Genomic DNA, 26922 nt, shown 5'->3' with positions numbered 1-26922 from the left:
ATATAGATAACATGGGCTTTTGCAATACTCATTTTGGCACTATACCAGATATAAATTCTCATGAGGAGCTTTCTGCTACTAAGCACAGTAGAAAGATGCACATAGCTTCCAGCCCTAAAGTATTCAACTCCTATAGGATGCTGAAAGAAGTAAGAGAAGTAAAAGAGAAAGAGCAAAATTTTAATTTTAAAAATGGGCTAATAGTTCACTGAAAAATAAATGCAAATGAAAATATAGAAACATATGCTCTAGTTTACTCATAAAAATATACAGATTAAACAGTTTAGTAAACTGGTAGGATACAAAATCAACACACAAAAATCAGCAGCCTTCCTATACACAAACAATGAATTTGAAGAAGAAGAAATCAAGAAAACCATTCCTTTTATTATTGAACAAAAAAAAAAAAAAAAACAAATACTTGGGAATAAACCTAACAAAAGAAGTAAAGGACCTATACAAAGAAAACTATAAAACACTGTTAAAAGAAATAGAAGTAGACACAAACAAATGGAAAGACATCCCCTGCTCATGGATCGGAAGAATTAACCTTATCAAAATGGCCATCCTACCAAAAGCAATCTACAGATTCAATGCTATTCCAATTAAAATTTCAATGTCATTCTTCAAAGAAATAGAAAAAATACTGATGACATTTGTATGGAGCCACCAAAAACCCCAAATAGCCAAAACTCTCCAGAAAAAAAAAAAAAAGAAGGGAATAGAGGCATCACGCTCTCAGATTTCAAACTATACTACAAAGCCATAATAATCAAAACTGCATGGTATTGGAACCAGAACAGACACATGGACCAATGGAGCTAAATAGAAAACCCAGAAATAAACCCACAGATTATGGGAAGAATTTTGAGTTTTCTCAAAGGCTTCTTTAACACCTATGAACACTATAATACATATTCCTTAGATCTATTAATATGGTGAATAATACAACAGATTTTCCAATATTGACTGATTTTTACATTTCTGATATAACCTCCTAAGACACATTTGATTATAATTTGATTATTTTCTTAATGTAGTATTGGAGTCCATTTGCTAATAATCTTCCATCAGCATTCATAAATGATGCTGATCTTTTTTTTTTCGTGGTCTTTTTTAAGCAAAAAAATTGAACCCAAGAATCTACAGAAACTTGCTTCAAAATACTACGATACTTCCAAACACTGAATTATAATTGTTAATTAAAAAAAAAAAAGGAATGAGAAAGATCTCTAAATTGGAATGATCTTAGAAGATGTGAAGTGGGAAAAAAGGAAGGTGAAGAAGCAGACAATGTACTACAGAAGGGACAGAGATAGATGCAAGATTCTTTAATATTGGCTCACTATATACTTAAGACTTTCAATTCATGTAAATATTTTACATATTCCAAAACAAGGTTAAGTCAAAAGAAAAACAGAAACAATGTCTAAAATCTGAAAATTAATTCACACAAACATATCCAACTAGTGTAATATACACACTTTGAAAAAAACTGTAACATAGTTTTGGAACATAAAATTTGACTGTATATCCCTCAGAGAGTATTTTCTAGGTAAAGTATAACTAAAATGAAAATGTTAAACATTATCCAACTGTCATTATTTTTAGTAGTAATACTAATACTGCTATTTTTTGAAGCATTTTATGCATATTATAAAATAAAGCAATTAAGTAATGATGGAATATTATTGAAAACAACACTAAGAGTAAGAGCTATAGCATAAGAGGACAAAATAGAAAACAGGTTAAATGAAAACTCCGTAATATCAAATTTGAAGGGAGAATATCATTATGAATGTTTTTTCCTTTTCCTTTAAAAAATAAAACCTATCCCTTAGCAAACTCCAGGTAAAGATGAGTCTGAGATTGTTGAGCCAATAGCAATTAAAAGACATTAACAACGAATGGAATGATATCAAAGAAATGTACGAGTCAGCTTGCAAGGATTCCAACTGGCCACAGACAGTACAATTTGAACGCTGGGAAAAAAAAAAACAAAACAAAAAACTAGGCCAATTCTTGTATGCATAAATAAATGAGTCTTAAAAATAAAAACTGAAAAAAAAAAAAACCCCACAAAACTAGGGGGCCTCCCTGGTGGTGCAAGGGGTTAAGTCTCAGCACTATGAAGCAATCTGCAGCCACTGCAGCACATAGTTCAGAGTACAATCCCAGGCCAGGGAGCTTATCCACATGGCACAGCAGACCTCTCCAGTCTTGTCCCCTGCTCCCCTCGGCAGTGAATCACAGTAGATCTGCCTGTTTTGCTCACCATTCTGTCTCTGGTGAATCCATCCAATCCCCTGCACCTCTGGCCTACCCCCAGTTCTTGTATGCATAAAGAAATAAATCTTTAAAAAAAAAACTGAAATTGAATGAAACAATTTGTTTGATTTTAAAAGTTCTGAAATGAAAAAAATAAAAAAAACTAACTTTCACAGATATAACTGTAACTTTATAGTAATTCTTTTGATTGGGATACGCAAAGTCCTCCAACTGTTTATCTTTTTCAAAATTTGTATTATCTATTAAGGAAGTTTTCCATTTCGATACAAGTACAAGGAACTGCCCATCAATTCCTGCACATACACACATAAAGCTTGCTGGAATTTTATAGCGTGGATTAAATCTATGAACTAACTTGTATAGAACTGCCATGTTAACAATATTGAATTGTCTCAAGTCAGAAGCATGGATTTTCTCTCCATTTACTTAGATCTTTAATTCTTTAATTTTCTTTAGCAATGGATTATAATTTCTAGTATGCAAGTCTTACATGTCTTTTCTAAAAATTATTCCTAAGTATTTTATACTTTTTGATGCTATTATACATGGTATGATATGCCTACCCACTTTCAAATGTTCACTGCTCATTTATACAAATAAATTGAATTAATATTAACTTTGTGTACTATAAATTTGCAAAATTATTAGTTGTAATGAGCACATCAAGATTTTCTACATCATACCATCTGTGAATAAAGACAATTTTATTTCTTTCCAACTTGGTTGCCTTATATTTATTTTTCTGGCCTGTTTCATTTTAAAAAGGAAAAGGGAGAGGACTATGCTTTTTTCCTGAATTTGAAAGTAAAGCATTCAGTCTTTTACTATTAAATAGTGTTGGGTATTTTTTTTAAAGATAACCTTTTACAAGTTTTATCGTGAATGGATGTTGGAACTGTTAAAAATATTTCTGCATCAACTGAAATGATAATATGATTTCTGATATTTCAATATGACAATGATATTTCTGGCCTATCAACATGGTATATAAGTTTGATACGAGATGTTAAACCAGATTTGCATTCCTAGGACAAATCCCAATTGTTTATACTGTTTACTTTTAACATGTTGGATTTAGTTTTGTTAATTTTTTTTTAGTATTTTTGTGCTTCTAGTCATTATAAGTATTGATCTAAAGTTTTCTGGTGATTTCTCTGTCTGGTTTTGGTATCTGAGTGATGCTGCCCCCCACAGAATGAGGTGGAAAGTGGTACTTCCTCCTCCATTTATGAATAAAGTTTTAGTATTATTTTGTCTTCAAATATTTGATAAAAACTGATTAGTGAACTGATCTGAATTGAAGCTTTTCTTTATGGGAATATCTTTCCCTACCTTGTTCAAATTTTCAGTGTTTATTTAGGTGGCTATCATGAAATAAAATGGCTTATTGCTTTATCCTGCAAGTTAAAATAAAAGGTAAATCAACATATTATCTGTGACCATGTCCCACCTGGCTTATTTACCGAGGAAGAAGTACAGTTGCTTATAAGAACCACATAAAAGTATTAAATAAATGACATATGAATCACCCTCTGGATCTGAGAGGTGAGCCCCAAAACAGGCTTAGCAGGGAAGTGCACACTGAGCAAAGCTGCTGCAGGCCTCCAGTGCCCACCTGCCTGAGCTTAGCAACCAAGTTGAAATGGGGCATGGGTCTGCCACTAAGATAAATTGTGGACAACAGGAAAGCACAGTACCTGCACCACTGGGGTTATTCAGGGACCCCCCCCACACACACAACCACCCTGTGGATAAGAAAGAGGGAGGGTCCTGAAATGCGGATCAGTAGGGAAGTGCACACAGATCAAAGCTCCTGCAGGCCTCTGGCACATGCCTGAGCTTTGGAGTGAGTTGAACTGGGACACGGGATCCGCCATCAAAGTTAACTGCAGGCACCACACTAGGAAAGCACAGACCCTGCGACACTATTGGAAGACAGGAACCCAACAATCCCCTTTGGGAACTGAGGAAAGGACAACTCCACAAATGAAGCGAGGGGCCCAAAATCCCCTTGTGGAACAGAGGAGAGATCGTCAATGACAGCACCCACTAGCATACCCACAGCATCACTACCCTAAGAGAATTTTGGCATAAGAGTGCTTGTCTCAGTCTGGCTACCAGTTCCCAACATCCCATAAGGAGCACTCCAAAGAGATACCCACCAATACCAGCAGCACAGTGTCCCATCGCATAGAACAAATTAAAAACAAACAACAGAGAAAAGGAAAAATACAAATAATCAAGCAAGCCCTTAGGGGAAGTGTACATCATAAAATGAAAATCAGCAACAAGAACTCAACAACTGTGACCTGTTGAGAAGAATTTCTCTACCTGCCACATAGGGAATTTAAAATTATCATGATTAAAAAACATAAAGAAGATGAAAAGGAATGGAATAAAATGAGAAAAATAAGTAATGAACTGATGAAATTAAGTCCCTAAAAAAAGTAAATGAAAGAAATGCAGGAGATAAAAAGATTAATGGAGGAGCTAAAGAACTCAAGGAAAAGCAATGAAAACAGAATTGATGAAATGAAAGAATGAATCAGTATACTATCAAAAATACAGAAATAAAAGGAACCAAAAAAAGAAAAGGAAAGAGAAGTACGATGGAAAAAGAATGAAGAAACACTTTGAGAATTATCTGACACTGTGAAGAAAAGAAATATGAGAGTTAACAGGAATCCCAGAAGGTGAGGAGAGCCAAAAAAAAAAAAAAAAGAGAGAATCTATTCAAGGAGATAATGGAGGAGAACTTTCCAACCATGAAGAAGCAGATGAAAATAGACATCATACAAGAAGCGAGAAGAACATCAAATAACCACAATGAAAGGAAAACCACAGTAAGACACATAACAGGAAAGCTTTCAAGAGTCCAAGACAAGGAAAAAATAATACAGCTGACAAGGGAGAAGAAACAGTTAAGCTATAAAGGAAACCAATCAGGTTGACATTGGACTTCTGAGAATATACACTATGAGCAAGAAGAGAATGGAGGGGAATATTCAACAAACTCAAAGACAACATGAAAACCAAGAATACTTTACCCTGCAAAACTCTTCTTCCTTGATGAAGAAAAAAATAAGGATCTTCTAAGACAAACATAATCTACAGAAATTCATTACGACTAAACTCCCACTCCAAAAAATACTACAAGAAGTGCTAAAGCCAAAACCAACAGAGGAATAAATAAATCAGAATATGACAAGGAATAAAGCCACAAAAAAACAAACAAAATGGTAAATACAGTTATCAACATATCAATATTAACTCTGAATGTAAATGGACTATACTCATTAATAAAAAGACACAAAGTAGCAGGCTGGATTAAAAAACAAAATAACTATTTGCTGTCTACAAGAAACACATTGAACAATGAAGATAAACATAGACTCAAAGTAAAATGTTGAAAAACAATCCTACAAGCAAATGGACAAAAAAAGTAGGCAGAAATATCTATACTTGCATAAGATGAAATAGACTTCAAACTAAAAAAGGTAAAAAGAAGGAAGATGGTCACTACATTATGAGCAAGGTGACAATACATCAACAAGATATAACATTCATCAAAATATACTCACAAAATGAAGAAACACCAAAATGTATGAGACAATAATTACCTGTTCTGAAAACAGGTATTAGAGAAAATATACACATAGTAGTATACACTCTCACCAATGGATAAATCAATGAGAAAAAAGATAAAAAAAGACACTAGAGCCCTAAAGACCTAGACCTCATTGGCTTAACAGACATCTATAGGACACTGCACCCAAAAAATCTTGAGTACACATTCTTCTCAAGTGAGCATGGAACATTCTCCAAAATCGATCACATATTGGGCCAAAAGATAAACATCAACAGATACATTAAGATCAAAATCATTCCAACTAACTTCTCTGATGATAAAGCATCAAACTAGAAATAAATCATGAAAATAAGACAAGGAACCCTCCCACATCATGGAGATTGAAATACACACCACTGGAAGACCATTGGATTAAAGAGGAGATCAAAGAATAAATTAAAAATTACTTTGAGTTGAATGACAGTGAAGATACCAATTGTCATAACATATGGGATGCAGCACAAGCAGTAATAAGAGGAAAGTATATAGCAATAAAGGCTCACATCAAGAAACAAGAAAGAAATCAAAGAAACAATCTAATCTCCCTCTCAAAAAACTAGAAAAAGAACAACACCAAAAAAAAAAAAAAAAGTAGAAGAAAAATAATAAAAACGAAAGCAGAAATAAATGAAATAGAAATTGAAAAAACAATCCAAAAGATCAATGAAACCAAAAGTTGGTTTTTGAAAAAATAAACAAAATAGACAACCCTCTAGCCAGGCTCACACATAAAATAAGGGAAAAAGCACAAATAAATAGGGTCATAAATGAAAGAGGAGAAATTACAACAGACTCAGTAGAAATCAAAAGAATAAATCAGAGATTACTATGAACATTAATATTCAAACAAGTTCAACAATTTAGAAGAGATGGACAAATTCCTAGAACAATATAATCATCCAAAGCTAGATAAAGAAGAAATAGAATATTTAAACAGACCAATTACAAGCAGTGAAATTGAAACGGTTATCAAAACCCTCCCCCAAAACAAAAGCCTAGAACCAGAGTACCAAATATACAGCAATGAATTAATTAGTGCCTATCCTACACAAACTATTTCAAAAAACTGAAAAGAAGGAAAGCTACCAAATACGTCCACAAAGCCAACATTACACTAATACCAAAACCAAACCAAGACAACACAAAAAAAACAAAACTAAAGGCCAAACTCTCTAATGAACACTGATACAAATATCCTCAACAAAAATCTCACCAACAGAATCCAACAATGCATCAAATGGATAATATACCACAATAAAGTGGGAGAAATCCTAGGGATACAGGATGGTTCAACATCCGAAAATCAATAAATGTAATGCAACACATCAACAAAAAGAAAAATAAAAAAAATACGATCATTTCAATAGATGCAGAGAAAGCATTCAATAATGTTCAACATCCATTTATGATGAAGGCCATTGAAATTCTCAGGATAGAAGGAACATACATGATAAAAGCCATATACAAAAAGCCAAATCCAATATTATTCTGAACATGAAAAGCTGAAAGTCATTCCCTTAACGGTCAACAACAAGACAAGGATATCCACTCTCACCACTGCTTTTCAATATAATACTGGAAGTCCTAGCCAGAGCAATAAAATAAGAGAAAGACATACAAGGAATCTGAATATGGAAAGAAAACGCAAAACTATCACTAATGGCAGATGATACGATAATATACATAGAGAACCCTAAAAACTCCACAAAAAAACTAATCAAAACAATCAACCAGTTTAGTAAAGTAGCAGGATACAAAATCAACACCCAAAAATCCATAGCCTTCCTATTTACAAAAATATCAGTCTGAAGAAGAAATCAATAAAACTATCCCTTTCACAATTGGAAAAAACAATCAAATACTTGGGAATAAACCTAACAAAAGAGGTGAAGGACCACTACAAAGAAAATTATAAAACTGTTCAAAGAACTAGAAAAAGATACAAAGAGATGGAGATGGAAAGACATCCCTTGCTCTGGATTGGAAGAATCAACATTATTAAAATGTCCATCCTACCAAAATCAACTTACAGATTCAACACTATTCAAATAAAAGTCTCAATGACCTTCTTCAAAGAAATAGAACAAATATTGATGAAATTCTTATGGAGCCACAAAAAACTCAAATAGCCAAAGCTCTCCTGAAAAAAACAAAGGAAAATGGAGGTATCATACTCCTAGACTTCAAACTATACTACAAAGCCATTATAATTAAAACAAGTGTGGTACTGTAACAAAAACAGACACACAGACCAATGGAACCAAAAAAAAAAAAAAAGCTCAGAAATAAAGCCACACATATATGGACAACTAATCTTTGACAGAAAAGCAAAGAACTTGCAATGGAACAAGAATAGTTTGTTTAATAAATGGTGCTGGGAAAACTGGACCATCATAAACAAAAGAATGAAACTATGCCAGTACCTCTCACACCATGCACAAAAATCTACTCAAAATGGATAGAAGAGATGAATATAAGACCTGAAACCATTACATAATATAGAAGAAAATATAGATAAAACACTACAGGACATACATCAGTAACATCTTTAAAGACTCATCCCCCAATAACGAAAATGAAGGAAAAGATAAACAGCTGGGATTACATCAAACTAAAAAGCTTCTTTACAGCAAAAGAGACACTACCCAAAACAAAGAGACAGCATACTGATTGGAGAAAATTTTTGCACTCCATACAACTGATAAGGGACTGATCATAATGATATACAAAGAACTCACACAACTCAACAAAAACAAAGTAAACATTCCAGTCAAAAAATGGGCAGAAAAAATGAAAAGATACTTCTCCAAAGAGGAAATGCAACTGGCCAACAATTATATGAAAAAATGTTCAACATCCCTCATAATAAGGGAAATGCAAATCAAAACCACAACGAGACACCAAATTACACCAGTCAGAATGGCACATATTAAAAAAAAACTAGCAACAACAAATGTTAGCGAGGATGTTGTGAAAAAGGAACTTTCCTACATTGCTGTTGGAAATGTAAACTGGTCCAGCCACTGTGGAAAGCTGTTCGGAGGTTCCTCAGATGACTAAAAATGGAGCTACTATATGACCCAACAATTCAACTCCTAGGGATCTACCCAAAGGATACAAAAACACTAATTCAAAAAAATACCTGGGGCTTCTTTAGTGGCTCAGCGGGTTGAGCGCCATGCTGTGAAGCTGTGCGGAGCCTCTGCAGTCCTGGTTCAATTCCCGGCCGGCCAGGGAGAAACATGGCGTGGCAGACCTCTCCTGCCTCACCTGCTGCTCCCCTCAGCAATGTCTTTGGTCTATCTGCCTGTTCTGCTCCCCGCTCTGTCTCTGGTGAATCCTCTCACCCTCCCACACCTCTGATCTGTACCCCAGTTCTTGTATAAATAAAAATAAATCTTTGTTTAAAAAAAAATACCTGTACCCACATGCTTATGGCAGCACTATTTATAATAGGTAAGAGTTGGAAACAACCCAAATGCCCAAAAATAAAAGACTGGATCAAGAAGATGTGGTACATATACACAATGGAATACTATTCAGCAATCAAAAAAGATAAACTCATGCCATTTGCAGCAACATGGCTGGAGCTAGAAGGGATTATGCTCAGTGAAATAAGTCGGAAGGAAAAAGAAAAATAATCGTATTTACCCAAAGGACACAAAAACATTAAATCAAAAGGCCACCTGCACCCCTATGTTTACAGCAGCACTATTTACAATAGCTGAGCTATGGAAACAACCCAAAATAGAGGCCCAAAAATAGATGACTGGATCAAGAAGATGTGGTATATATACACAATGGAATATTACTCGGCAATCAAAAAAGATAAACTCATGCCATTTGCAGCAACATGGATGGGGTTGGAAGGGATCACGGTCAGTGAAATAAACCAGAAAGAAAAAGAAAAATACCAGATGGTCTCACTCATAGCTGGAATTTACAAAACCTAAATAAGGGATCAGGAAAAAGACAAATTATAACAAAGTAAGAATCAAAATCAACAGGCAACTATAAATCAGAGACACAATACGGGGGGGAGAAGGAGTAGGGTCAAAACAGGGTGGTGGGAATTTTACGGGGCTATAACTAAGATGAAAATGCATACATTGTATAAAAATAAAAAATATAAAAAAAAGCATTTTAAAAATATTTTAAAAAATTAAAACTATTGGATGGTTTCACTTATAGGAGGAATATAGGGGAACCAAATAAGGCATCAGGGAATAAAATAATAAGAAGAAACATAACAAGAAAATAAACAGACAACAATAAACCAGAGATATTCTACAGGGGAGGCAGAGGGATCAAAAAGAGGGAAAGAGCACAAGGGATTATGGAAGAGCACAAGGGATTATGGTGATAGTGCATAGGTGAAGTGGTGGTGGAAATTCGATGGGGACTACACCTGAGAAAAGAAAGCAACATTAAACATTGTAAAAAAAAAAAATGGAAAAGATGTAAAATATATATAAATAAATATTTTCAATTAAATAAATGAATCACTATTTTGCAAGAAGCTCAGGAACACAAATTAAAGAACAGCCTCATATTACAAAATAAACACATCTTTCCCTCAGTTGTAGCCACATTTTCCTTGCACTTCAGATCTCTAACAGATACATTTTTGTTTATTTTAACAGGCATTCCCTTTCTACCCCTCCCACAGTTATGTATATTGAGGTAAATTACATCTTTGTACTGCTCTAGGGGTTACATTTTCAAATCTCTACAAATGTATACATTCATCCCTCCCTACCACCATTGCTCCAATAATCTTCCACCATGTATGGTAATATCTTAAATAATTCAATTAATTTGTGTAAGAGATAGTCAGATATTTACTCTTGAGTAAGTTTTTATAACTTGTAACATTATAGGAATTTGTCCATTTCAGTGAAGTTGCTGAATTTGTTGGTATAACATTGCAACAATATTCTCTTACACTCTTTTTAATTTCTGAGAAGCCAGTGGTAATGTTGTCTATTTTATTCCTACTTATAATGAACAGTGCCTTTTCTTACATTCCTGGATTATTTAAGAGCTTGCCACTCTCACTTATCTTTTAAAAAAATCCAATTTTTGGTTTTACGAATTTTTCTCTAACATTTTTCTCGTATCTTTTTTCATGCTAATCTTTAGTATTCCCTTCCTTCTGCTTTCCTTCAGTTTAATTTTCCTTCTCTAGATTTTAAGGTAAAAGTTTAGATTACTGACTTAGAAACATTTTAATTTAGTAATAAAGACATTTAAAAGAAACATTTCCCTCTAAGCAAGGTTTCACTGCATCTCAGACATTTGGATATGCTTTATTATCATTTTATCCAGATCAAAATACCATTTCAATTCCCTCATTTCCCTTTCTTCTTCAACCCAAGGGTTACTTAAAAATGTGTTATCTAATTACCTGATTATTTAAATATATTTTTGAATTGCACAAATTGCCTTTCGTTATTGATTTCTAATTTAACTTTACTGTGGTCAAAGAATATATTTTGCATAATTTCAAATCTTTTAAATTTACTGAGTTTTTTTTTCCCCAAAAAAAATATTTATGCATACAAGAATTGAGGTGTAAGCCAGAGGTGCGGGGAGTGAGATGATTCACCTGCGAGTGGAGAGTAGAAAAGGCAGATCTACTGAAATGCACTGCTGAGGGGAGCAGCGGGTGTGGCAGGTGAGGTCTACTGCACTATGTGGGTTAGCTCCCTGGCCAGCTGGGGATCGAAATTGTGCTACAGTGGCTGGCAATAGCTTGTGTAGTGCTGTCTTTAACCCCTGTGCCACCAGGGAGGCCCAGCTGAGACATTTTTCAGAGCCTCGTAAATGGTCTGTCCTGAAGAATATCCGTGTACAATCAAAGAGAATGTGTATTCTGCTATTGTTATATGAAATGTTCTACCACTGGTTAATTATAGCATTTTTAGATGCTAAGAAAATATAATTAACTATTGATTCATGCTACATCCAGAAATGGCAAATTTATAAAGACCTGGATGGACTGGGGCTGGCAGTAAGAGTTAACTGTTAATTTGTAAGTGTTCAGGGAGGATTTTATCAGGAGAATGAAATTATTCTATAATGATAGTTGCACTGCTCAGTAAAGTTACTAAAAAATATTTAATTCTATACTTCAAGTAGTTCAATTTTATGAAGTGTAAAATATGTAACTAAAAATGAGTTATTTACATGTTCAATATAACAAATGCTCACTTAAAATAAAAATGAAGGGCAAGAGAAACAGAAGTGTAAACAAATAGGACTGCATCAAACTGAAAGCTTCAAAGCAATATACTACATGTAAAACAAAAAAAAAAACTTTTTGACTATCTGCACATCATAGATCTGACAAAGAGCTGATATCCTAGATATAGAAAGAACTCAAACAACTCAGCAAAACAGAAACAAAAAAAATCAAAAAATGGGCAGAAGAGCTAAAAGACACTTCTCCAAAGAAGACATATAGATGGCCAGTAGGTACAAGAAAAAAAATCTCATCATCACTTATCATCACAGTAACACAAATCGAAACCTCTAGAGATACTACCTCACACCTGTTGAGAATGACTCATGTCAAAAACACTAGAAAACAAGTGTTGGCAAGATGTGAAAGAACACTAATAAATTGTTGGTGGCAATGTAGACTAGTCTACTCCCTACGGAAAACAATGTGGAGGTTTTTCAAAATATGAAAAAAAGATCTACCATACAATCTAGCAATTACACTCTTAGGTATCTAAATGAAGAATGCAAAACCTGAATTCAAAGGGATATTAGTGGTCTTATGTTCACTGCAGTCCTATTTACAACAGCCAAGTTATGGAAACATTCCAGGTGCCCAAGGAGAAGTGTATTAGAGAATTGTGGCATATATACACAATGGAATACTACTCAAGTATAAAAAGAGATGAACTCTTGCCATTTACAACAACATGGACTGAACTGGAGGGGAAAACAGAAAATAAAATGTCAGAAGTAGAAAGACAAATATGTGGTAGTTTCACTCATAAGTGGAACACAGAGAAACAAAACAAAGGAGCAAATAAAAACCAACCAATAACAAATCCTATAAATATGACTGTGGAATTGAGGCTACAATATGGGAAGAAAGAGGGGGCATGATAGAAAGGGGACAGAACACAATGGATTATGGTGGTAGGCTAAATGTGCCTTGATGGTAGATGTGGTATGCTGACATATATCTAAGGAGGTATGATCTTTTCGTGTGTGTGTGTGTGCGTATTTTTAACATCATTCTTCATTTTTGTACAATGTATGCCTCCTCATCTTGGATATAGTCCCGTGAAATTCCCACCACCAATTCGTCCATGTCCCTTGTGCTCTTCCCACCCTTGTTTTGATCCCACTCTAAATGTCTAGATGCTAAGAAAATATAATTTTTTCCCAAATCCCTTATTTGGTTCGTCTACATTCTGAGGAGGTGTGATCTTATTCCTTTGAATCACATACAGTTTGGTAGAACAATGTTATCTCAATAAAAAATAAAAATTAAATTAAATAAGCGAACCTTCCAAACTCTTCTTTATGAAAACCAAAAAATAATTAAATTAAAACGTACTGGCCACAATTAGAAGTAGCCATGGTATCAAGCAGTTACTTTAAAAAATCAATGATCAATCTATGTGCCCAGTGACAGATGAGTAAATAAAGATGTGCTATATATACACAATGGACTATTACTCAGCTGGAAAAAAAATGCAACTTGAAATTTATGACAACATGGATGGAACTGGAGGGGACTGTGCTAAGTGAAATAAGCCAGAAGAAGAAATACAAATACCAGATGATTTCACACATGTGGAATTTAAGAAAACGAAGCTAACGAATAAACAAAATGTGACAAAACCAACCCTAGAAATTTGACTGCAGAACTGAGGTGACTAGAGGTGGCAGGAGGGACAGCAGCAGATTGGGGAGGACGTCCAGTGGACTACAGTGGAAAATTACGGATACTTTTGTGGGGGGGGGTGATGTGCCAATATATTTATAGACATGTGAACCTATACTCCTAAAACATATACTCCTAAAACACTACCTCAAAAAATATTTTAAAAAAACTAATAATCAAATTTGTCCCACCTTTTCCACCATATTTTACTAAAATTCTAAAACTAATTCATGTAACAAAAGAGCTCTAATAATGTGGGCAAATTCTTTGATACAGTATATATCTAGCTACCAAATTTAAAAGAATTTTTCAAATGACCATTTGTAAATCATTATGAAATAACTGATCTAGGGGTAAAATCACAAATGGATATTAAAACCATTAGGAATAGGCTACAGGAAGATGGCTGTTCAAGCTTAGCATCTGTAAACTAGGACCATCAGACACTATGTATGAACATATGGCATAAAGCATCCACCACTAAGTAATTGTGCCCAGGCCTGACCCTGAAAATAGTCATGCTTTATACTTAATTTTACATGTACAGGTTGGATGAATAAGCTAAATGAAAAGAAGTAAAAATCTCATAAATCCAAAATGTAAGACTATCTAGGATAACTAAGTGCCCAGGATTCAACAACGCAAGAAAACATAAAGGTGAGGAGACTGTTTAGATGAAGACAGACTTAAAAGACAACAGAGAATTGTCATGTGAGGACTTTGGTTTATATCAGAATTAAAATAATCCAACAGTCTACTGGAGAAATCTGAGCATTCAATATTACTGGTGAAATCTGAATGTGGAATTACTATTTCGGGCAGTTAATAGTGATACTTTAGCTAAGAAAATACAATATTTTTGATATATATTTGGAAGTAGAGATAAAAGGACATGGTGTCAGGTATTTGCTTTCAATTACAATTAATAACAACAAGAGCAAAAAAGACTAAATGGGTTGATGAAGCAGGGGAAATGCTGATACCTATTCAATCTGGAGACTCATTTATAGTTTTACCTTTAGTTCTGAGTAGTTTACAACATTCATGATAAGAGGGGTTTTTTTAACTTCAAAGAAAAAATTAGTTTCAAGTGTTGAGTGCTACTGCCACTCAATTCCTTTGACACAGAAAAGATAATTTCCCACAGAAAAAAAAAATGAATAGTTTTAAGAAACCCAGAATAGAATAACTTACTTTCTGGCAATCTTTTTGAAAGTGGATTGAAATAATTCTTCCATAATATGTTGCTGTTCCCGACAAAGAATGTCTGTCATCAGCTCCAACAACATAGGACTCTGAGATAATTCCAATGCATCTAAAAACTAGAAAAAAAAATACACAACAATAATGATAACAATAATTTTTATTTTATTCTTTATTTTATTTGATTCTTACCAGTTGTGATAAAAAAAGAAAAAATTACCAGTTCCTCTGATTGCAAGATGCTCTTCAGCCATAACCATAGAGAAACTTGTAAAAAATAGAGGTTGTTATTATAAAACCTAGAATTTACAGTACACTTGGGGCTGAGGGTGGGAGAGAGAATTGGGGGTGAGGAAGGAGGGCAAGTGTGAGTGGAGAACATTCATAAACAAGCAAACTTACAGGTCTGGGATTCTACTTTTAGTGGTGTCCAGTGTGAAGATCTAAGGTTTAATAGGTTCACTCATATTGTTAAGGAGTAAGAGTAGGAATTTAACATGCTGAAAAAGAAAGATGAAAAAAAAAAAAAAACACCCCAAAACCCTGTACATGGCTCCAAATGGTTAAATGATCTAACTAAGCTCCCCCTCATCTCCACTGCACAACAGATGTTCTAGTCTGCTCATTTATTCAATGTTCCCATTCTCCCATTTTCTATCTGGATGTCTGTTTGTACTAATTTTTAGGAAATAGCTTCAATTTTATCCTCTGGTTTATGACGTGGGTTTTTTTTCTTTCTTTCAAATATTTGTTTGCCAAAAGTCCTTATTTATTCTATTTTGAGAACATAATGCATTCTTTCATCACTGAAGCTTTGAGGTATAGCTTCTCTGATAAGTTTTTAACTCCCTTTGTTGATTCCAGTTCCTACAAGTTTCTTTTCCCTATTGGGTTTATGTCTTTCTTTTTTTTTTTTTTTTTTTTAAATGTTTACCTTTTTTTTTTTTTTTATTTTTAAGATTTATTTTTATTTATTTATACAAGCACTGGGTACAGTCAGAAGCGCGGGAGGGTGAGAGAATTCACCAGAGCCAGAGCAGGGAGCAGAGCAGGCAGAAGGACCGAAGCACACTGCTGAGGGGAGCAGCGGGCGGCAGGAGAGGTCTGCGCGCCATGTGGGACCCTCCTCTGGTGGCCGGGGAACAGCCGGGGATCGAACCGGCGCTGCAGAGGCCGCGGGCAGCTTCGCAACCCAGCACTCAACCGCTGCGCCACCGGGGAGGCCCGGGTTTATGTCTTTCTTAAGCTTGAAGTGTTCTGTAAATGTTTAGTGATTTTTTTTTAAAGATTTATTTATTTATTTGTACAAGCACTGGGTACAGTCAGAAGCGCGGGAGGGTGAGAGAGTTCACCAGAGGCTGAGCGGGGAGCAGAGCAGACAGAAGGACTGAAGTACACTGCTGAGGGGAGCAGCGGGTGGCAGGAGAGGTCTGCGCGCCATGTGGGACCCTCCTCCGGGGAGCAGCCGGGGATCGAACCGGCTCTGCAGAGGCTGCAAGCAGCTTTGCAACCCAGCGCTCAACCGCTGCGCTACCGGGGAGGCCCTGTTTAGTGATTTTTTAATACAATTACACTGATGTATTCACATCAGGAGAAAATACTGAAGATCTACTTACAAAAGAATCATGCAGATGCAATAACCATTAGGTGACAGATTGTTCCCCAACAAGCAACAGGATACTAAAATGATGCCAACATGATGCTGTCACTCCATCAGTTACTTGCTAATTACACAAAGAATGAATGCACTATTCAATAGAAATGAGGCAGTCACCACCTTAACAAGGCCATCTGGCTTAAGGTCACTAACAATGGCATGGTGATGCTATTTACTCCTGATATTACCCAACAGATTAGCCTGAATTTCATGAGAAAGCTTTAAGCCTAATTTTCCAGTTTAGAGGAAATATGAAGGATGAGGGAAAAGTTAAAAAACTTTCCAGGGAAACAATCAAACTAACAGAATATGACTTCTAAGAGAAGTACTCTGGTTTATTTACAAAAAAATTAATGTCATGGGAAAAAAAGGAATAGTGGCAAACTAATTTCAGATTAAAAGACTAAAGACATGGGCGTCCCCTGGTGGTGCAGCGGTTGAGAGCTGGGTTGCGAAGCTGCCCGCAGCCTCTGCAGCGCCGGTTTGATCCCTGGCTGCTCCCTGGCCACCGGAGGAGGGTCCCGCTTGGCGCGCAGACCTCCCCTGCCACCCACTGCTCCCCTCAGCTGTGTACTTTGGTCCTTCTGCCTGCTCTGCTCCCCGCTCTGGCTCTGGTGAATTCTCTCACCCTCCCGCACTTCTGACTGTACCCAGTGCTTGTATAAATAAATAAATAAAATAAAATAAATCTTAAAAAAAAAAAAAAAAGACTAAAGACATGACATTTTGATGCCACTGTTGATTAGATTCTATTTTGAAAAAAAAAAAAAAAAAGGAACAAGTAAACATGGGGACATTTGGAGAAATGTGATTGTGGAATAGACCACACAATATTTTAAGACTCTTCATTTACTTAGGTATGGTAAGAGTACAATGCTTGACTTTTAGAATATGTATGCTGATATAATTTAGGAGTGAAATATCATGATGCATGAAACTAACTCACATATGTTTCTACCACAACATATACACACAAACATTTACTAACGATAAAAGGTGATTGTTATATAAATGCTTACTTCAATACTCTTTCAAATTATCTTTATGTTTGTGGAAAATGTATATTAAAAATGGAAAAGGAGAGAATCTGTGCATATGAGTGGTGTTTGTAAACTGGCCCTTCTGTGTGGTTGCTTAGTTTTCTTGCACAATGATGACTAGGTCCCATGGATGAGATCCAGTAAATAAAGTCAAGAGTAAGCGATGATGCCTTTTATGACTAATCTTGGCAGTCATCTGCACCATCAGGGGAAGCCAGGGACGCCCACAATCACCCAAAGATTCGGAGGAGGGCCCACATCAGGCTCAGTAGGGAAGTACAAGTTGTGTAAAGCAGCTGCAGGTCTCTAGCACTCACCTGCCTGAGCTGTGGAACCAAGCTGAACTGGGGCATGGGTCTGCCATCAGGGTAAACTGCACACCAGGAAGACGCGGTCCCTGCACCATCAGGGGAAGCCAGGGACCCCCACAACCACCCTCAGGATCAGAGAAAGGTAAGGTCCCAAAATGGGCTCAGTAGGGAAGTATGAGTTGAGCAAAACTGCTACAAGCCTCCAGTGCCCACCCACATGACCTGTGGAACCAAGTTGAACTGGGGCACAGTTCTGCCATCAAGGCAAACCTCGGACAACAGGAAGGCTCAGTCCCTGTGCCATCAGGGGAAGCCAGGGACCACACAGCCACCCACTGGATCTGAGAAGGGAGGCCCTGAAATGGGCTCAGTAGGGAAGTGCGCACTGAGCAAAACTGCTGCAGGCCTCCTGCGCCCACCCACCTGTGCTTTGGAACACAGTTGAACTGGGGTAATGGTTCCACCATCAAAGTGAACTGCAGGCACCACACCAGGAAACCACAGCCCCTGCGCCATTGCTGGAAGACAGAGACCCCACAATCCCCTTTGGGAAGTGAGTAAACACAGAGGGAGGGGATACTCAGAGACAGCACCCACCAACATACCGACAATATCACTACCCTTGTGGAGTACTGGCGTAACAGGACTGAACTAGGGCTTGCCTACAGTTCCCAATATTCCAGAAGGAGCACTCCAAAATGATGCCCACCAACACCAGTAGTGCAGTGTCCCAATGCATAGAACAAATTAGAAAACAAACATCAGGGAGAAGAAAAAAATACAAGAAACCAAGCAAGCCCTTAGGAGAAGGCCACACCACAAAAATAAAACCAACCACCAGAACCCAACAATGACCTGGAAGGAGCTTCCCAGAATGCCAGATAGAGAATTTAAAATCGCCATTATTAAAAAACTAAAACAAGATGAAAAGGAAAAGAATGATATGAGAAAAATAATCAACAATCAGAAGAATGAAATTGAGTCCCTAAAAAGGGAAGTAAAAGAAACGAAGGAAATTAAAGGATTAATGGAGGAACTAAAGAACTCTGGGAAAAGCAATGAAAACAGAATAGATGAAATGGAAGAATAAGTAAGTACTCTAAAAGATAGAGAAATAAAAAGAACCAAAACAGAAAAGGAAAGGGAAGTATGAAGGAAAAAGAACAAAGAAACACTTCAAGAATTATCTGAGTCCATGAGGAAAAGAATAGGAATCCCAGAAGGAGAGGAGAGAGACATAGGAAGGAGAAAATATTCAAGGAGATAATCAAAGGGAACTTCCCAAACATGAAGAAGGAGATGAAAATAGATATACAAGAAGCAAGAATACCACCAAACTTCCAAGATGAAAAGAAAAACACAGCAAGACACATAATAGCAAAGCTCGCAAGAATCCAAGAAAAAGAAAAAATAATGAAGCTGAAAAGAGGGAAGACAGATTAACATATAAAGGAAAATCATTAGGGCTGACATTGGACTTCTCCAAAGAAACACTATGAGCAAGAAGAGAGTAGAGGGACATATTCAACAAACTCCAAGACAAAAAATGCCAACCGATAATATTATATCCTGCAAGCTTTTCTTCCTCTATGAAGAAAGAATAGGACCTTCTCAGACAAAAAGAAACTCCAGAATTTCATTACAAATAAGCCACCACTAAAAAAATTACTACATGAAGTCCTAAAGCCAAAACCAACAGGGGAATGAATAAGAAGAACAAAACAAGACAAGGAGTAAAATCACAAAAAAACAAATGGCAAACACAGACACCAAAGTATCGATATTAACTCTAAATGTAAATGAACTAAACTCAGCAATAACAAGACACAGAGTCAGAGTCTGGATTAAGAAATAGAACCCAACCTTTTGCTATCTACAGAAATACATTTCATTACAAAAGATAAACACAGACTGAAAGTAAAGGGATGGAACACAATCCTACAAGCAAATGGACCAAAAAAGAAGGCAGGAACAACTATACTTATATCAGATAAAATAGACTTCAAACTAAAAAAGGAAATAAGAGACATACATGGTCACTACATTATGAGTAAGGGGGCAATACATCATGAAGACCTAACACTCATCAACATATACACACTACATGAAAGAGCACCAAAATCTATCAGACGATTATCATCCCTGAAAACAGACATTAGAGAAAATACATATGTGTAGGAGACTTCAACACACCTCTCTCCCCAATGGATCAGTAAGACAAAAGATAAACAAGAACATTAGAGCTCTAAACAAGAACCTAGACCTCACAGGCTTAACAAACATTTATAGGACGCTGTATCCAAAAAAACCAGAGAACTCATTTTTCTAAAGTGCACACGGATCATTCTCCAGCATTGGTAACATACTGGAATATAAGCCAACATCAACAGATACACTAAGATTGCAATCATACCACCTATCTTCTCTGATCATAACGCCATCGAATTAGAAATAAACCATGAGAGGAAGGCAAGGAACCCCCCTACATCATGAAGATTGAAACCCACACTGTTGGAAGACTACAAGATAAATGAGGAGATCAAAGAAGAAATAAAAGTAACTTGAGATGAATGATAATGAAGACACAAATCTCCAGAACATATGGGACACAGTAAAAGGAGTTATAAGAAAAAATTATAGAGCAACACAGACTCACATCAAGAAACAAGAAAGAACTCAAAGGAAAAACCTTACTTCCCACCTTAAACAACTGGAAAATATATAGAAGGAAATATAGGCGAAACACTACATGACATGCACCACAAAGACATCTTTATAGACACATCACCCAAAGCAGTGATAGTGAAGGCAAAGATCATATATGACAAGCCAACAGCCAGTATCATTCTCAATGGTGAAAAGCTGAAAGCAATTCCATTAAGATCTGGAACAAGACAAGGATGTCCACTCTCACCACTGCTTTTCAATATAACACTGGAAGTCCTAGGAAAGTTTTGCACACAATACTAATGATAAGGAACAGATTACAAAGATGTATAAAGAGCTGATGAAACTCAACATAAAGTAAATAATCTAGTCAAAAAATTGGCAGAAGAGCTAAAAAGACACTTCTCCAAAGAGGAAATGCAAATGGCCACTGGCATATGAAAAAATGTTCAACATCACTTGTAATCAGGGAAATGCAAATCAAAACCACAATGAGTTACCATCTCACACCAGTGAGGATGGCACATATTAAAAAACTAGCAAATGGCCTCCCCAGTGACACAGTGGGCTAAGCACAGCGCTGTGAAGCTGTCCACAGCCTCTGCAGCACGGGTTCAATTCCCGGCTGGCCAGGGAGATACCCACATGATGCAAAGGACCTCCCCGTCTCACCCACTGCTCCCCTCAGCAGTGTTTTCAGTCCATCTGCCTTTTCTGCTCCCTGCTCTGTGCCTGATGAATTCTCTCACACTCCCGTGCTTCTGGCCTGTACCCTAGTTCTTGTATAAATGAATAAATCTTTAATAAAATAAAATTTAATTAATAAAATTTAAAAAATAGCAACAAAATCAAAACCACATTGACATACCACCTTACACCAGTAAGAAATATTGAAAAAACTAGCAACAGGGCCTCCCCTGGTGGTGCAGGCAGTTGAGCACCGCGTTGTGGAGCTGTCCACAGCCTCTGCAGTGCAAGTTCGATCCCAGCCGGCTGGGAGCGTCCCACATGGCACGGCAAACCTCTTCTGCCGCGCCCGCTGCTCCCCTCAGCAGTGTAGTTCGTCAGTCCTCCTGTTCTGCTCCCCGCTCTGTCTCTGGTGAATCCTCTAACCCTCCCATACATCTGGCCTGTACCCCGGTTCTTGTATAAAAATAAATAAATAAATCTTAAAAAAAAAAAAAAAAACTAGCAACATCAAATGTTGGCAAGGATGTGGTGAAAAATAAACTCTCCTACATTACTGGTGGGAGTGCAAACTAGTCCAACCACTATGGAAAGCTGTCTGGAGGTTCTTCAGTCTACTAAAAATGGAGCTACCATATGACCCAGAATTCCACCACTAGGGATCTACCCAAAGGACACAAAAACATTGATTCAAAAGAACACCTGTTCACCTATGTTATTGCGACACTATTTACAATAGGTAAAATCTGGAAACAACCCAAATGCCCAAAAATAGATGACTGGATCAAGAAGACGTGGTATATATACACAATGGAATATTATTCAGCAATCAAAAAAGATAAAGTCATGCCATTCGCAGCAACATGGATGGAGCTAGAAGGACTTATGCTCAGTGAAATAAGTCAGAAGGAAAAAGAAAAATATGAGATGGTTTCACTTATAGCAGGAATATAGGGGAACCAAATAAGACATCAGTGCAAAAAAAATAATAACAGTACAAAACACAACAAAGCAAAAATAGACAATTATAAATCAGAGCCATTCTGCGGGGGAGGAGAAGAGAGAGGGATCAGAGGGAAGTAGGGAGGAGTACAGGGGACTGAGGTGATGGTGCATGGGAGCATTGGTGAAGGAAATTCTATGGGGACTACACCTGAGGGGGTTGGGGTAGCAAATATTGTTTAAAATTGAACAATGGTATAAAAATTTCAAAAAATTAATTAAAAATAAATTTAAAAAACTAGCAACAACAATTATTGGCGAGGATGTGGAGGAAAACGAATTCTCCTACATTGCTGGTGGGAGTGCAAACTGGTGTAACCACTATGGAAAGCTGTGTGGAGGTTCCTCAAAATGCTAAAAATAGAGCCTCGGGCCTCCCCTGGTGGCACAGGTGGTTAAGCGCCGCGCTGTGAAGCTGTCCTTATTTTTCTTTTAGGCCAACCCATACCCAACAGGAGGAAAATGAGACTTTCTTCTAAGGGAAATGTCATACTGTCAGAAGACTATGTGGGAGGAGAAATAATGGTACAGTCATTTTGGGGAAATATAATCTGCCACACCTATACCCTAACATTTATTACAATGCTTTAATCATCTTTTTTAACATTGCATTATTTTTTTTTAAAGATTTATTTTTTATTTATACAAGAGCTGGGGTACAGGCCAGAGTTGCAGGAGGGTGAGAGGATTCACCAGAGACAGAGCGGGGAGCAGAACAGCCAGAAGAAGCGAAATACACTGCTGAGGGGAGCAGCGGGCAAGACAGGAGAGGTATGCCGCGCCATCTGGGACTCTCCCTGGCCAGCCGGGAATTGAACCGGCGCTGTGGAGGCTGCTGCGGAGGCTGTGGACAGCTCCACAGTGCGGTGCTCAACCCGCTGCACTACCAGGGAGTCCCTTCATCTGCATTGTTTTTGAGTGTTCACACCATCAAGAGGGACAGACCACTACCCACCCTCCAATGGTCATGCTTTTATTATTTTTTTGTGTGTGTGGCTGAATCCCTGAGTTTTAGCTAAGAATATGGTTGTCCAAAATAAGAACATTCATAGTGTTGGTTCTATATGTATGTGGAAAAAATGGGAGAGGAGCAAAACTGGTAAGTCTAAGTTTTGGGATTAGGTCCTCACAGGGAGTTTCCCTACTGCCGTTCTGTCCCTCTTGCTGGCTGGAAGGGAATACAACTACAGTAGCTGCAGCAGTCATACAGGACATTAAAGAAGTTATTTTAGGAAGATGGCAAAAAGGTAACAAGGTACTGGCTCCCTGTTGACTGCAGAGCTACATGGTTCAGCAATCTAGAATTGTACAGGAGAGATGTACCACCTCGTTTATGTCACTCTTATTTTCGGGTCCTTCAATGGCATATTAAATAAAACTGGTAGTGGTAATGATTAAATGTTTCTCAACCATTACTCAAATATATTTTAGAAACCATATACCATATTATAATATTTCATTTCTTAATTTTGGGGGGTATTATTTAAAATTTATATGTGTACTAAATATATCGCAATTTAAGAATAGGGGAAAAATGAATTCCAAAGGATTTAGATGTGCATATGCCTCCATACATACCCAGGTATCAAAATGAATTAAATGGAATTCTTAAGTTAGAACGTTTACCTCACTCTGAATAGTTTACCCCTTTTAATCAAAAGTTATAATGGAGACATAGTTTTAATTTTATTTGGTACTACTAAAAACTAACCTTTTTCATACAGTCCACATAATTATTGTACCGCAGAGTTCCAGGGGGAAATTCCTCAGACTTCATGGGGAAATTAGAAATGATGAGCTTCTCAAGAACATGCCTAAGCTCCTCCAAGCTGTCTCCAGTGAGATTAGTGAAGAATGGAAGAAGAATTACAGCCTGCCCCTACAAAGCAATGCAGACATATGGAATAAAACTAGTAGTGGATTTTAGAAGAGCGAAAGATTAAACAGAATCACTAATTTCTAAATATGAATGAATGCTGTACCTCAGCTTCTACTGTAGAGGTCAGTGGCCCAATTCAGGGCTACATACATGTAAAGAAATGAAACACTGTATAATGATTCTGTTTGTACTTTTTCCTTCTACAAATAAAGACTCTAGTAGAAATATATCAGATAAGTTTTGTGTAGAAAGAACAACTTGAATAACTAGCAGAGTAATTTACAAATATCCCTTACAGAACTAACCCATAACTTCATAGTGAGCTTGAAAGGAAGTCGGCATTATTTCCTACCTCTGTAGTCTGGAAAGTAAGTTCCCAGACTCCCTCACAGTGAGAAACTGAGAAATTTGATTAATCACATAGAGGAGAAAATTCCAAAGAAATATCCTCATTATCAAGTAAAAAGGTAGTTTTCATTAAGACCACATTTAGTAGAGTGTGAAATTTAATTATTATAGATTCTACCTATTTACATATTTATAATATTCATTAAGTTCTTGACCATAAAAATGAAAAAGGTATTTTATAGCATTAACAAAATAATGAATACTAGTCAAAATTACATCATTCATGAATACAGCAATTCTCAAAAACCCAACTTAAATCATGCATACACAAACATAACTATCAATTCTTCTTAAGTATTGTAATTTCATTGTCATATTTATCCTTTGGACCAATATACTGAAGTATGTGCAGATCAGATAACATGATACCTGAGGTATCTGTCAAGGTGATGAGTGGGAGTGACCACATAGTTGAAATAAACATGTTCATAAACTATGGCTTTTGATGCTGGGTGGCAGGTACATAGGAATTTATTTGTGTTATTCTTTCTGCTTTTGAATATGTTTGAAATTTTCCATAGTAGAAAGAAATACATCACAAATATGCCAAAAAAATATAAACCATGAAAATAATGGAAATTATAATCTGAAAAAAAAAAAAAAAACCTTCTTTAATCACTTACCTTTAAATGTAGACCCAAGTCTGAATCAGCAAGTAGACTAACAAATGTTGCAAACACTTCAGGGAATGTGCTATGATTTGTATTAAAAGATACAGATGAATCAATCTAAAGGAGGAGAAATAAAAACATGATATATTTCTTTCTATATCAGTTGTCTAATTTCCTTTAACACATTTTACAAATTTTTAAATTTCAGAAATAAACTAAAAGAATCTTCGTGGGTTTCAACAATATTTCAACAATACTTCTTCTGAGATACTATAAAACAGTCTGGTAAAATAATGCATGTAAAAGCATACTAAAAAGATAATGATATAAAGTAAGGAAAAAGGGGAACAGTAGAAGATACAAAGATATCAGCAGTTATCTAATCAAAAGAACTCTTACTTATTAAACTAATGGCTTTTGAGGAAATCACCACCAAATTTCTAAAGACACAATTTACAAAGTGTAAAACAACCATCATGACTGCATTTTTAAAGTCACTCAAAATACCTGCAAGATTTTTGCCAGTAAGGTCACCACTGCTGTTTTACATTCAGGAGTAGAACCTTTGGCCCACCAAGAATCACACTTTCTCCAGTTTTGTAGAATTGCCGTTACAATTTTCAGTCCTTGGTGTTTCTGACTGCCTCGTTCCCTGAAGCTCTGATCTAACAGGCCATTCAAAACAGTGCTCACCTGAAACAAATATGTAGTTATTAAAGATCAATTTTCACATCAAGACTGATAGAAAACCAACAAAATTTAATTTCAATTCAAAGTTATTCTTGAAAAACAAAGATGCTATTACTTCTCTAATAGCTGTTTACAATTCCTCAAATTTGAGAAAGAGCAAATATGAGTACTTTAATATGAAGATTTTCCTATAAGATGCATAACGTGGTGTCATGTCATCATACTCAATCTACTATTTCTTATTTTCTTAGTTGTGGACATTCTAATGGGAAGAGTTTTCTCTGTCACCACTGTAAAAACATGTGAACATACACATTTGCACACACAGAGAGAAGCACACAAAGATCCCATATATACACACACATTTCCTGAATTACCACTTTTCCAATAGTGATAATCTAAATTTGGTTAAATAAACATACAATATTCTTTCATTATTGCAATGTAAACTTTTTTCAGAAGTGATCCAAAATATTCTTCCCATACTTTTCCTTTTTTGTTCAACATTTTGTTACCTATTAAGTTAATATAGGTCTGCTTTTTTCAATGTGTTTATGATTAATCATCATCAATCTCCCAAATTAATTACATCACTTCAAGATATCTAAAGATATGAGTAAATCTATCAGCTCCATCTTTGTGGTGACATAGCTCCTACTCTGTTCTTTTTGGGTCTCATTTCTGCACCTCCCGGATTAGGATCCACTTCTGTGTTGGGGCTGACTTCCAAGACACAACATTTTACTCCTTCCTGGTTGATTTATTTCACTAACATGCTGAGTCCAGAAGCTTTCAAACAAGCGACCCACAGGAGATGAATTCATTTGAGACTTGGCACATCTGACATATCTAGGTTCTACCCTCAAACATAATTCTATTCCCACACATAATTGATAATATGGTTGAATTCATAGCTCCAGGTTGGAAATCTCCTCATTGAC

At 36.3% G+C, this 26922-nt stretch overlaps 1 protein-coding gene across 1 annotated transcript in view; it reads right to left on the bottom strand.

The window, feature by feature from the left end:
* The window catches only part of PRKDC (protein kinase, DNA-activated, catalytic subunit), a 250915-nt gene that overhangs the window by 125701 nt on the left and 98292 nt on the right, over nt 1–26922 (bottom strand). The window contains exons 37-40 of the mRNA XM_037506810.2: nt 25799–25984; nt 25304–25408; nt 24105–24272; nt 15021–15148 (exon numbers count right to left, since the gene is read on the bottom strand). Of these exons, the coding sequence (XP_037362707.1) occupies nt 15021–15148; nt 24105–24272; nt 25304–25408; nt 25799–25984 (587 nt within the window). The remainder of the gene's footprint in view (nt 1–15020; nt 15149–24104; nt 24273–25303; nt 25409–25798; nt 25985–26922) is intronic.

The sequence above is a fragment of the Talpa occidentalis genome, unplaced genomic scaffold (genome assembly GCF_014898055.3).
Source record: "Talpa occidentalis isolate TD23 unplaced genomic scaffold, MPIMG_talOcc4v2.1, whole genome shotgun sequence".
Taxonomy (NCBI): Eukaryota; Metazoa; Chordata; class Mammalia; order Eulipotyphla; family Talpidae; genus Talpa; species Talpa occidentalis.
The sequence above is the reverse complement of the archived record's forward strand: the minus strand, read 5'-3'. Positions and strand labels throughout refer to the sequence as shown.